General features: G+C 46.1%; 1 protein-coding gene across 1 annotated transcript in view; it reads right to left on the reverse strand.

The window, feature by feature from the left end:
• svilb (supervillin b) overlaps positions 1 to 12,605 on the reverse strand; it is a 29,555-nt gene that overhangs the window by 3,218 nt on the left and 13,732 nt on the right. The window contains exons 17-35 of the mRNA XM_067253042.1: positions 11,166 to 11,745; positions 10,172 to 10,304; positions 8,986 to 9,036; positions 7,960 to 8,037; positions 7,373 to 7,520; positions 7,102 to 7,197; positions 6,809 to 6,889; positions 6,361 to 6,538; positions 5,975 to 6,147; positions 5,560 to 5,715; positions 4,097 to 4,233; positions 3,410 to 3,557; positions 3,095 to 3,240; positions 2,598 to 2,773; positions 1,740 to 1,887; positions 1,254 to 1,536; positions 885 to 1,036; positions 418 to 523; positions 1 to 208 (exon numbers count right to left, since the gene is read on the reverse strand). Of these exons, the coding sequence (XP_067109143.1) occupies positions 1 to 208; positions 418 to 523; positions 885 to 1,036; positions 1,254 to 1,536; positions 1,740 to 1,887; positions 2,598 to 2,773; positions 3,095 to 3,240; positions 3,410 to 3,557; positions 4,097 to 4,233; positions 5,560 to 5,715; positions 5,975 to 6,147; positions 6,361 to 6,538; positions 6,809 to 6,889; positions 7,102 to 7,197; positions 7,373 to 7,520; positions 7,960 to 8,037; positions 8,986 to 9,036; positions 10,172 to 10,304; positions 11,166 to 11,745 (3,178 nt within the window). The remainder of the gene's footprint in view (positions 209 to 417; positions 524 to 884; positions 1,037 to 1,253; positions 1,537 to 1,739; positions 1,888 to 2,597; positions 2,774 to 3,094; positions 3,241 to 3,409; positions 3,558 to 4,096; positions 4,234 to 5,559; positions 5,716 to 5,974; positions 6,148 to 6,360; positions 6,539 to 6,808; positions 6,890 to 7,101; positions 7,198 to 7,372; positions 7,521 to 7,959; positions 8,038 to 8,985; positions 9,037 to 10,171; positions 10,305 to 11,165; positions 11,746 to 12,605) is intronic.

The raw sequence follows: 12,605 nt of genomic DNA on the forward strand, positions 1-12,605 counted from the left end.
TGTTCCTTGATCCTCTGTGCAGCAGTGCGTCCCACGGTGTGCGTGTGCGGCTGAGACTTGCAGCCGTGCCACAGGTACAGGATGGCCTTGGTGACGTTCAGGAGGATCATGGAGGTCCGAGAACGCAGGCTGCTGCAGTGACACGCCACCTCCAGCAGGTGGCCCTCGACGGGGACCTCGCCGCGGACGCAGTAAAGGCGCCACTCACCTAAAACGCACACGAGGAACAATCGACATGAAAACAGGTGGTCGACGCACGTAGCTTTAGAGCTGGACCTCCCTGCTGGAAGCTCCTTTAGTTTACAGGACATCATCCTGGACCCTTTCTCAGCTGTGCTACTGAGCAGATGGACGGTATCCAACCCCTGTAACGTGCACCTGGATTGGTGAGGCAGCTGTGTCTAGAGTGTTGCTTACTCTGCGCGTTCTCCTCTTCCTCCTCTCTCTTCCCAGAATGGATGATCATCCCCCCGTTGAAACTCTGCAGGAAACACGGGGGCTCCTTCCCTTGCTGGACCTGCACCTGTTACCACAAACAGGGCTGCACTCGAAATGTGCTAAATGGCTCTTCGTTTTACATTTGTTTACGTAGCAGATGCTTCTCCAAATGGACATATAAATATATGTATTATATATATATAAAATGGTGCATGCTGGGTAGAACAGGACATCAAGGAAGTGCGTCGTTCTAACAGTGTTTCAAAGTTGATCAATTAGTATAACTGTGTTTATAGTTTATAGCTGTGGTAAAAAGTATAGATTTGTGTCCAGTTTTTATCGCTTCAATAAAACGGAATTGTTTTATAAATGAGATGAGAAATGAAGCAACTGTAGCTATAAAACGGAATCATTTGATAGCAGGACCTGTAGCTGTGTATGTGTACCTGTGCGCCTCTCTCCTCATCCAGCTCCACGGTCATCAGCGCAGACGTTCCTTTCTCGCTAACCGTGGAGTTCCTGCCTTGCCAGAAGAAGTAGGAGCACTTCTCTTTACCGGGACCTGCGCTTCTCGCCTCAGGGTTCTGCCTCCTTCCAACTGTGTCAGACACACACGCACATATTCAAGAAACCGCCGTTGTTTTCGATCCAGGTGTTTATTAATAGCGCTCGAGTGGATGTGGAGAAAATGGGATGTAGACCAGGTAAGAAAGTGCTTCCACGGTAGCAAACTGCACCGTGGAAGTTGTGCTGCATTTATTGACGTCCGTGGACTATATGTGGTGAAGGCATGTGCTGACCGGACCCATACTGACCTGCGGCGCTCACCATGTACTTCCACTTGACCACGTAGGCGTCGCCCTCGTGGAACTGGCCGATGCTCTGGCGTGGCAGGCGGCTGTAGTCGAACTCCAGGATGTGCCACACGTCCACGGACACCGTGCTGACCTCCAGCGTTCTGAGGCTGTCCTCGCCGCCCTCCACCTGCCCGTGGCCCCGCCCGACGTTGACGCCGTCCAGCACGGTGCTGACAGCCGTCTGCAGCACGGGGAGCATGAGGGTGGCGTCGTACGGCCTGCACTCCCGCCCGCCAGGCTCCTGAGGGAGGGAGGGAGGGAGAAAGGGAGGGAGGGAGGGGGGGAGGGAGGGAGGGAAAGTGGAGAGGGAGGGAGGTAGGGAGAGAGGGAGGGAGGGAGGGTGGAGAGGGGGAACATCATGTATGGAAACATACTGTGGAGTTTGCAGCAAGAGACAAAGGTATAAAATGTCAACTATGCGTTGGTAGAGAGAGGAAGACATACTTTCTGTTCACCGACTTGTTCGTTGCCATTCTTTGGTGTTGGCTTCTGAGTGTCTGTCCAGTCTAGAAACTTCTCTTTAAACAGGGTTGTCTCATTGTGCTCAGTTAGCCTGCCGAATATTGCCCAGTCAGGACGGCCCTGACCCTTCCTAAACACACAAACACACATTCATACAAAGTTTGGGCATTGAAAGAACAAAACAAACATTGAAAGAACAAAATTGAATGAACCTAAAATGAAAAAGTCCTTCAATAAACACTCCATACTGTAGGCATTGTTGAAATATACTGTTAAGATTATCCTCCCATATTTTCAAATTGAAAAGTGAGCTTGTGCATGGGCCTACTTAAAATAGGATATTCCACATAAAATATCTTGGCAGATACAGTAATGTATCTGCCAAGATATATGAGATTTGGCTAGACTATTTCACATGGTATACAATAGTATTGCTACTGTATACTGTACATTGATACTGTACATTGTGTGTGTATGTGTGCTAGCTTGTAGCCCATATGTATGTGTGTCTGTGTGCTAGCTTGTAGCCCATATGTATGTGTGTCTGTGTGCTAGCTTGTAGCCCATATGTATGTGTGTCTGTGTGCTAGCTTGTAGCCCATATGTATGTGTGTCTGTGTGCTAGTTTGTAGCCCATATGTATGTGTGTCTGTGTGCTAGCTTGTAGCCCATATGTATGTGTGTCTGTGTGCTAGCTTGTAGCCCATATGTATGTGTGTCTGTGTGCTAGCTTGTAGCCCATATGTATGTGTGTCTGTGTGCTAGCTTGTAGCCCATATGTATGTGTGTCTGTGTGCTAGCTTGTAGCCCATATGTATGTGTGTCTGTGTGCTAGCTTGCCTAGGAATGAGTGTATTGCACCCTCCCGGGTCCAGGGGGTTGATGTCGCAGCAGGTGTAGTCGAAGGTGCCGTTCCACAGGTGCTTGGCCAGCTGGAAGGCCACCTTCCTCTGCGCCAGCGTCACCTCCTTGCCGTGCCACACGTACACCTCGCTGCCAAAGTCAAACACCAGCACCTGCAGGGCGGCACAACGTTCGTTCCTGTTCTGAGTTCCGGACCAACTGAGCCAGCTCGAGCATCACTTGCGGTGCAATGATGCATTCACCAGAAGCGTTTTGAAATCATACATAGCAGTCTTCCATGTGAATATTGAACATTCTGACATCTCCAAGAGTACTTTACTGTAGGTAAGTAGAGAATGCAGCTTTCATCAGAAATTATATTAATGTTCGAATCAGGTAGCTATAAATTGTCCAACGTTTTTTAACATATTCAGAAACAAATTAGATAGTGAGTCTAACTGTGTGGGGTAACCCCATTCATGAAAACAACCTACCTCTTTTGGCTCCAGCAGAGTGCAGCGAGGGACCTTCCCCCACTCGTCGTCGTCGGGGACGAGCTTGTCATCCAGCAGGCGGAAGATACAGTTGGTCTCCACAATGGCGCTCTCAAACTGTTCATCCTCCTCTGGAGGGCCCGCCGCTGTAGGGGTACGCACACAAACAAGCACACGCACATGTGAACACAGATACGTGATACACGTGCACAGATACTGCATGCACACATAAACACACAGTAAGTATGCACAAAGACTTACAGTCTAAAAGCACATTTAATGACAACATCAGATAGGAATTTCTGAGTCTCTTACACTGGTATGTGGCCTGTCCCCCTAGAATCTTCCAGAACTCCTGGGCAGCAGGACCCTGGGGGTTGACCCCCTCCTCGATGGTCTGGATCTGGCTTGCTCTGCAGCCCAGGTCCCTCTTAGTCTGGATAAATGCTGCCAGCTCTGAGGCCTAGGACACACAAACACACAATCACACATAAATCTGGTGTTAAATCTTGTATTGTCTTGTTAAAGTACCTGTAGTTGTGAGTTGTATTTTTACATAAATGCATATTGTGTGAAATTGAAAATAACCTATTTTTCAAAGTCAAGACAAGCTGCTCTCCAAAGAGGATTGCAGGCAAGTATATGTTTGCTAAGGAAGAGATAACACTCTCTATCACCACAGACAAAGCAGTTTGTGGGCATGTGGGTCTAGGTTTAATTGGTATGTTTGCATGCTAGTTCTGAGATGTTCATGTGTTTGTCAGTCTTAATGTTCTTTCGTTTTCAGTTAGTTTCTGAAGCTATCGTCACATAAATGACCCAAAGTCCCAACTTGGAAATCTTCTCCCCCCAAATGTTAATAATATCAACTCTTCCAGCTTGATCCCCTTGATCTCGTAAACCCAAATTACAGCAAATATCATCAATCAGGGAGATTAAAACACAGGGGACTTAATCCAGGAAGTACTGAATGAACATACTGTGCCAGCAGAGGTCACTCACTTTGGCTCTCTCGATGACGTTGGAGAACTCTCCCATCCAGACAAAGCAGTGCTGGGGAGTGACCAGGAGGAAACAGTCTCCGCTGTTCAGGGAAGAGACTCTTGGCTCCACTAGTCTGGTCTGGACGTGTCGGCGACCTGGCAGAACCAGTTTTTGATTAGACATGGGCTCAACTCGTTCACAAGAGAACAGCAAACAAGGTCACACCAGGTTTTGCAATAAGTTCAGCGATAGAATAGCTGTTGATGTGATGGCTCAGAGAACTGTAGCTTTCAACTCACATGTACTCTAACGCTAGGTGCAGTTGTCCTGAAAAAATACTAGGATTTCACAATGGAGGGATGGTTTTAAAACTAAATGTGAAATGTTGCCGTTTAAAAAAAAAACTATAATGTTGATCCTTGTGATCCTTCAGATCTTTGTAAATCCAGGCTGTTTGGCTCTCTTTGGATCTTGGCTGGATTTATGTGAGGAATATGCAGCTGCGGCTTTATGTGTCAGAGAAAATGTGTGTGTGTTTCTGTGTGCATCTAGAATGGAAATCACTATGTTTAAGTGTACTGTACGTGTGTGTGTGTGTGTGTGTGTGTATACTGCATGTGTAGACGTTGCTTTGTGTATTCCCGGTTCTCTGTGTGCTGAGAAGACTATCTGTGAGTTCTCAGGTTCACAGTGCGCCCTCCTACTACGCATAGCCGACCTGATTATATGTTAAATCAGATTTTGCCAAGTAAACATGATTAAGCTTGGTAAACTGGACTTATTAACCACATTCCTCTTTTTCGGACTGGTAATCAACTTCCGTATCCATCTGTACCACGTGGCTGTCCTTAATCTCTTGTGCTCTCTAGCAGAGAGACTGAATGACAGTGGGAAAGAGACAAGACCTTCATTCAACAGAAACACACTCACACACTCACACAAACCAGACTCCTACAGTATCTGATGGATAATCCATCTCTTCCTCAGCAAAGCCAAGTCAAGGACTGACATTTGCAACTGAAATTATAAAGCAAATCTACCACAAAGACGCATGTACTTTCAAAAACACAACCTGTTTTAATCTCACAAATGACTTCTGACGTAATACTTTCATACAACTCTGTTGGGACATGTGCTTGTTATTTAAATGTCCAAGCTTCACCTAGTCCCTGACTGATCAAAGCTATATTCACGGGCTATAGATAGTCCAGTGCAGTTTAATACGTATTAATGTGGCATGGTATGAAACTGAACAGTTTAGTGTGTCATTATAAAGTATTATATTGCACCATATGGTACAATTTAGTAAAATATATCATAATACAGTTTGATACGGTTTAGTGTACTGGGACTGCACATTCTGTTACACCCTGATACCTTTTTAATGCAGTATAGCCTAATAGTTTGGTACAGTGTAGTATGTTATGGTACAGGTTAGTATGTGTTAGGGTTATACATTGGAGCCATGCAGTAGGACTAACCTTTGACCTGCATCAGCATGAGGTTCTTGTAAGGCACGGCGCTGTTGTTGGACATCTGCTCTGAGATGTTGACACTACGCAGACTCACGTTGCTGAAGTTCTCCTGACTGGCCAGGCCTGCGAGAGCCGCGTCTGAGAACTCGGACGTCTTACTCACTGAGACACAGGAGGTGCACACGGGACCAACATCAAGCACACAGTCATTAACCTCATTATAAACACAGCACTATTTCTACACTGTACACATCGGTTGGTAACCTTGCATTGGCAAGTAACTCTGCCATGCTTGATGCTTGTGTGCAAGCCTTTGTATGTATTACGTGCAAAGTGTATTATATGACAGTAGGTGACAGTGAAGGTATGGCCTGCAGGGCCAGAGTCAGCTTCTGCATGTGGAAGCAGGTGGTTGGCTCACTCTTCTCTGCCTTCATCCTCTTGCTCTCCAGCAGGCCCACGTTGAGCCTCTGCTCCGTGTACTCGTGGCGGATGTCCTGCCGGGCCGCCAGCATCTTCACAGGGTTCTTAGAGGACTGGACGTTCCTGGAGGGGCGCACTGCACGCCTGTGCTGCACCATGGCCGAGGTTAACCTGTGGGGGGGGGGTGTAAAGAGTGAAGAAGTCTGTCATGTTGGGCTCAATGAAGAAGAAGAAAATATTTGGAGCGCTGTGGAGCGCTGTTGTTCCATAACCAAATACTAATTTGGATCATGTTTATTCACAGCAAACGTATCTTCGGGGAGTTGGGAAGTGGTTTTTCCACCCTAAGACATCAAATAGGTTTACTGTAAGTCTTCTGCTTACTTGGGTGCCTGAGTGCCAAAGATGGCGTCAAAGTCCTGGTCCATGTCGATCCTGCTGGGCATACGGGGGAAGTCTGCCACGTGACGGTAAAACTTGGAGAAGATCTCATCGTCCAGCTTCATGACCTCTTTCACCGCCTTCTCCGTCACCGTCAGAGTTGTCTCCTGAAGACCTGCCACTGAAACACGACAAGAATGTCATCATTTAGTTGATACAAAACGGTCACTGAGTCAGAAAGAGGTCCTATTTCAGATATACAGTATGTACAAGTATGTACAACTGTGTGTAATTTGTTGTGTCGCAACAATTTTTTTACCATCATTTATCTAATGAAGATAAGATGAGATAATATCATATGAGATAAGATCATATCCATGGGAATACAGGATTATGAAGTGTGAAGAACCGCCATATTAGGTGGAGATGAGGAAAACTTGTTAACACCAACCTTTACTGTTCAGACGTCCTAAGAAGCTCTCCAACTTATCCAGCTTTTTATCAGACTCCATCTCTGGTTTGGCTTCAATTTCTAGTTAGAAAATCACAATCGATAACTAACAAGACATTGTAAAAAGGCAGCTTTATTATCAGCCCTTAGGTACTCGCCAACAAACTGCACTGAACATAGTTTCTTAGACCATGGTTGCAATGATCAATGACTAAGCATTTGATTTGTTCCCACAGATAACATACACTATATGGGATTTGTTTCTGTTCACTGGAGTAACATGTGAATCTCACCATCCTGGGGTTTGTTGATGGTGGGTACACTGCTCCTGAGCTTGGTGGTGACAGGAGACAGGATAGGACTGATAACTGAGGAAGAGGCAGCCAGCCCTGAGGTCACACACACGCACACACACACACACACACACACACACACACACACACACACACACACACACACACACACACACACAGGGTCATGACACAAACTGTTTCTTCTGCTACTGTGTGAAAAGCAGATCATGCGAAAGGACCATAACAGTCCCGGAATGATCCGGGTCCTGACCTTTCTTGACCATGCGTGCTGCCACAGTGTACTGATTGGAATCGTTGGCCACTCCTTTGCCTTTGGACATCCAGGCCTCCTCTCTGGTGGAGATCATCTGCTTCCTTTCTTCGATGGACATCTGGGCCTCAATCTCCCCTCCCATCCTCTGGGCATACACATCCACACACAAACACACAGAGGAAAAACACCCACAAAAAAGAATGTTTTTGCGAAAAATGTCATTTTGTTGAAAAAGGTGTCCAACCAATCTGTGGTATTTGTACGTTGAACATTACCGTACCGTACTGTCAGTAATGTTACTGTAACGTCATCACCACACTGCTTTTTAATACCAACACACCACACACCGAGGAAGAATACGTAGAGCAGAATCGTAGCACTGCATATGGCCAACTCACATATTCTACTTGAGAACACCAACCGACAGAATCAGTTGCAGACACATTGCAATTAGACAACTGTTCAAAACCAGGAACAAACTGGACATCACCTGTACAACCAGTGGGTGGGCACCAAGGGGGTTTGAGGGCATCAAACCAGATTATACAGAAAGCACATTCCCGCACGCAGGTTTCCATCCTTACCTGACTATGAGGGTCAATATACTGACACTTATGACCAAGGGAGATAGGAGGAGCATAGGTGGAGGAGAAGACAGGCTCCTGAGAACAGAGTGACTGGATAAGTGGAAGGATGGGAGGTGGAGAGGAAGACGGGATGAGCATGCAAGTAGAGGACGAGAGGGGAATAAGGTAGGGGGGCGGGGGCGGGGAGGGCAGCAATACAATCTCAAACCAGATCAAACCAGATGATGGACTGGGGCTTCTTAATGCAACCAATTTAGTTTTGTATCCAGCTTGATACAAATCATATTTCACATGGGCTGCAGTACATTACAACATCAGATTATGTTCCCTTATCTGACAGAAATGGTTCATTTTGAAGTTTAAGTACACAGCAAAATAAAAGCGACATTCTTCCAGTTCACAAGGGAAAACAGAGAAACAAAGTCTCCCATAGTTTTTCACATAAAATTCAAAGGCATGCAGTCAAGCTTTTAGTTCAGTCTGATACTTGCACTAATGGTAAAGCAAGAGCTAATGGATGATGCTAATGCTAGTGTATAGAGTACATTCACTGTGGTAGTGGACTACTCTCTAATTCAGGTCAATCCTGTATCCCAATGTTGGATTGTATACTTAGAAATAAAATCACTTCCTATAGATATTGTGGGTTATGGCTTAGCTACCATTATCTTACGTTTTAGATTCCACAACATATTTATTACATATTTATCATTTCAAAACCACTAAAAGGGCAGGTTTTGTACACAAAGGCAAGTAGTTGCAGAAAATACATCCCAATCAACTGTGTACATGTTGACTTCCAAACCAGCCAAGTGTGAGAAAGCTCAGAAAACAAGCAAAGCACCGCCAAAGCATCCACCAGCCACCAAACATCAGTACAGTGCACAACCAGTACGAAGAAGTGACCAGTAGTCTGGTCGAGGCAGATAGCCCCACACAAAGCTAATGGGGACAAGGTACGACATGTCTCATTCGAAGCCATTAGGACGACTGTTGGTGTGAGAAAATATCGTCAGGGCTTACCCACAGTTGGTCAGACACAGCGGTGTACTCATGAATGACCACCGCGTCCTCCTATACAGGTCCAAACGGAGGGAAGAGGGGCACCAGACAGTCAGATGTGACCAGTACCACCCAGACGTACCACATTTACAGAACGGTGTAGGCTTCATTACATTTCATGCACCATTTTGTCAGATGTGACTGACATTACAGCTTCTCTATATATAGCCTGATATGACCCAGATTATAGTATCGATCGTGTGCACAGAAAGTATAGTATGGTGAAATGATAACTTAATCAATTTGAAGTAGACAAAAGGCATTTTCTGCTTTTGTACTAAGAGCTGATGCAATGATGAAATATTTCTTACAGAACAGACTGCTTTGACAAAAATTCCCGGGACATTGTACATCAAACAATACTGCTACGATTTTGTAAATTGAGCTTTCCATGAGTCATTATCTTTTAGTTTGGGGTGAAACCTAATCTGCTGAGAGTACAGTTTGCATTTATAACAGCCTAAAGCAGATTTCTCCAGACCCCAGACTGCTAATTCCTTTGGGAGACTGGCCCATATGCTGCTGCAACCTATGTTTGCATGGATCTGGACCCAGGAGTCTACAGCAGATGGGACATAAGAGTTGTAGGGGCGGGGGGACGGGACGGGGGACGACGACGACTGAAAGAGCACTCAGCAAGAGGGCTGAATACCAAACCCCAACAAGGCCAGAGATCACAAGATGACTTTCTGGACACTTTAGTGAGTGTGTTATTTCAGTTTTAATAGAATTAATAATAAATATTAATATAATTTGTAGAAAAAAGTTACAAAATATGTAACTAATGATACATTCTTATGTATTTTTATTATAATATGTGAATATCTATTAATCTTAAGTATATATCATATATATCTAGGTTGGTTTGGTCTGTCACAATTGGTTAGAGACCTCTTGTCAGACGTGCAGTTCTTGATTGGGTAATTGGTGGTGATGTCACAAGTCATATGTCATGTTAAGTTGAAGCTTGCCACCGTACTGTTAGGCATTGGAGCTCAACAGCACTAATCAAGGGTTGAGGATGAGGGTTTGAAGTTGGACGGTGCTCAAACTACAGAGCAGCACAGTCCCTGTTTCTGGAACATTGCAAGCATGTCAACACATCCAGCTTGCAGTCCTGGAGGTGTACGGTGTGGGTGAGGCTCACCTTCTTCTTGTAGGACTGCTCCACTTCCCAGAGCTGTGTGTGCTGCTCGGTCCCTGCCACCTGGACCACCTCCTGCTTCTTATTGATCCTGTTCCTCCAGTCCTCCTCACCACTCTTCTTCAGCAAAGCCAGTCTGATCAATGGACACACACAGTCTTAGTTCTAAACGCTAGACACATAACGTAGTACAAATTCTATGAGGGTAATAGTGCAGACTTTTGACGGACAAACAGGACGACGTGCAGGACCAAGTAAAGTATTATAAACTATTGTTAACTATTATGAAAGTGGTATAAACAGTCGGGTACAACTGATCTGACTATTCTAATAGTACTGTATATATCATATCTGGGAGAAGGTACTTAGTGTACATGACCCGTTTTCACAGAACACACTAGTAAGACCAATAGCTGTGTAAATATAGTCCCTTCAGCTTCTATAGACACAGAGGACTACATGTAAATAGGTTGTATTCATGTAAATTCAAGCATGGTGTGGAAAAAAACATGTCCGGCATTAAAGTTAACAGCCGAAATGAGAGCAACATCTTTTAAACCTCAAAAATCTCTTAGGATTTCTGGAGACAGCTGCTCTCCCTTCCACCTCATCGTAGGGCTGAGGGAAAATGCACCACGTCCAAAAATAACTCCCCTTCACCTAAATAAAGGTAAGTGGGTGAAACAAGACCTATATTCCATAAGGACACGTGAAAGGAGTCTCAGTCACCACGCCTTACACAACGCACAAATGATTCTTCATAAGCCGTGATAAAACATCAGTATAACCACTTGCAGAAGAAGCCAGACATCAAACTCTGTTTTCAATCTCATGCAACTTTTGTTTGTGCCTTTGAAAGACTGTATTGTGAGATGAATTAGTTTCAGATGAAAATGCTGTTGAATTTTGGAAGGGTCTAAGACTGTTATCCTTTATCACATACCACACCATACAGCCATTATCCATAGTTCTAAGCAAGCACCTTCTGCAGACTGACCTCTCTTTGATAGACATCTGTTTGGCCGACATGCTATCTGATAATTCGTCCCCAGAGTCAGTAGGCGACAGCAAATCAGTGTGGAATCTTGGTCTGGCAAAGTCTTCACTGTGCTCCAGGGGCAAGGACTGGGACTTAACCAGGGACTGGGGAAAGGACTGGGGCTTGGGCAGGGTCTGTGGGGGAGCTGGAGGATGGTTGGAAGGTGTGGCCTGGCTTTGGGGGGCAATATGGGAATAAGGCTTGGGCAGAGGCTGGATGAAGGTTTGGGATTTTGGTTGAGTTTGAGGATAAGACTGGGTGAATGGTTGGGAATGGGGTTTGGGCTGTGTCTGGGGCGGAGGCTGGGTCTGGGTCTGGGGCTGAGGCTGAGGCTGAGGCTGAGGCCTGGGCTGGGGTGGTGTGAGGGGCTGGGAGGGTTGCGGAGGAGGGAGAGGCTTGGGCAGGGTCTGAGGGGGCTGGCTGAACGACTGAGGCTGCTGCTGATGCTGCTGTTGCTGGGTGCTGGAGGCGTGTGACACACTTCTGGACGACACGGTCGCTGTCGTAGCCTTCAGTGTACCAGGATGATCTGGAGGATCTGAAGAGACATTGACACACACACGCAAGCACACACACACACACACACACACACACATACAAATACATTTCAAATTCCATGTGTGTTGTAAATGCACTAAGAAACACACACGCACACATGCACACACTCTATCCAGATGTTTCACACGACACCAAGCTTTAATGGTGGGCACGTCCACGCTCCCACGGCGTACCGTGGGGTCTCTCCCTCTTCCTGCACGAGTAAATAAAAGCTCGGAGCTGCAGACAATCCTCCCATTGTGTCCGCCCTGCCCTCTACCTCGCCCGTGCACGCACGACCAATTGTTCTCCTGTCCTTCTCCTGAATGTTTCCTTCATCCCCCCCGTACCAAGTTCAAACACGCACAGGAGAACGATCCCCCCCCCCCCCTCAGACATACTGTGTTGTCGTTAACACTTTCACCCGGCGAATTGCCGGTCAAGCCCGTCATCTGCAGCTGTACAATCACGGCGCATTGTGTTTGAATCCCATAGCTCCTCTTTGACATTTTAATCGAACACACACACCCTCCCACGCACACACACGGTTGTAAAATGTTGATTTGTTGTTGCTCATAGATGGCGTGTCAGGGAGAGGGCTCCCTTCAGCAGACAAAGAGAGCCCAGGGGGTAAATATGCTAATTGGATTCAGCAGAAGCCCTCTCTCTCTCTCTCTCTCTCTCTCTCTCTCTCTCTCTCTCTCTCTCTCTCTCTCTCTCTCTCTCTTTCTCTCTCTCTCTCTCTCTCTCTCTCTCTCTCTCTCTCTCTCTCTCTCTCTCTCTCTCTCTCTCTCTCTCTCTCTCGCTCTCTCTCTCTCGCTCTCTCGCTCTCTCGCTCTCGCTCTCTCTTTCTCTTTCTCT

This window comes from Osmerus mordax, chromosome 16 (genome assembly GCF_038355195.1).
Source record: "Osmerus mordax isolate fOsmMor3 chromosome 16, fOsmMor3.pri, whole genome shotgun sequence".
Lineage (NCBI taxonomy): Eukaryota > Metazoa > Chordata > Actinopteri > Osmeriformes > Osmeridae > Osmerus > Osmerus mordax.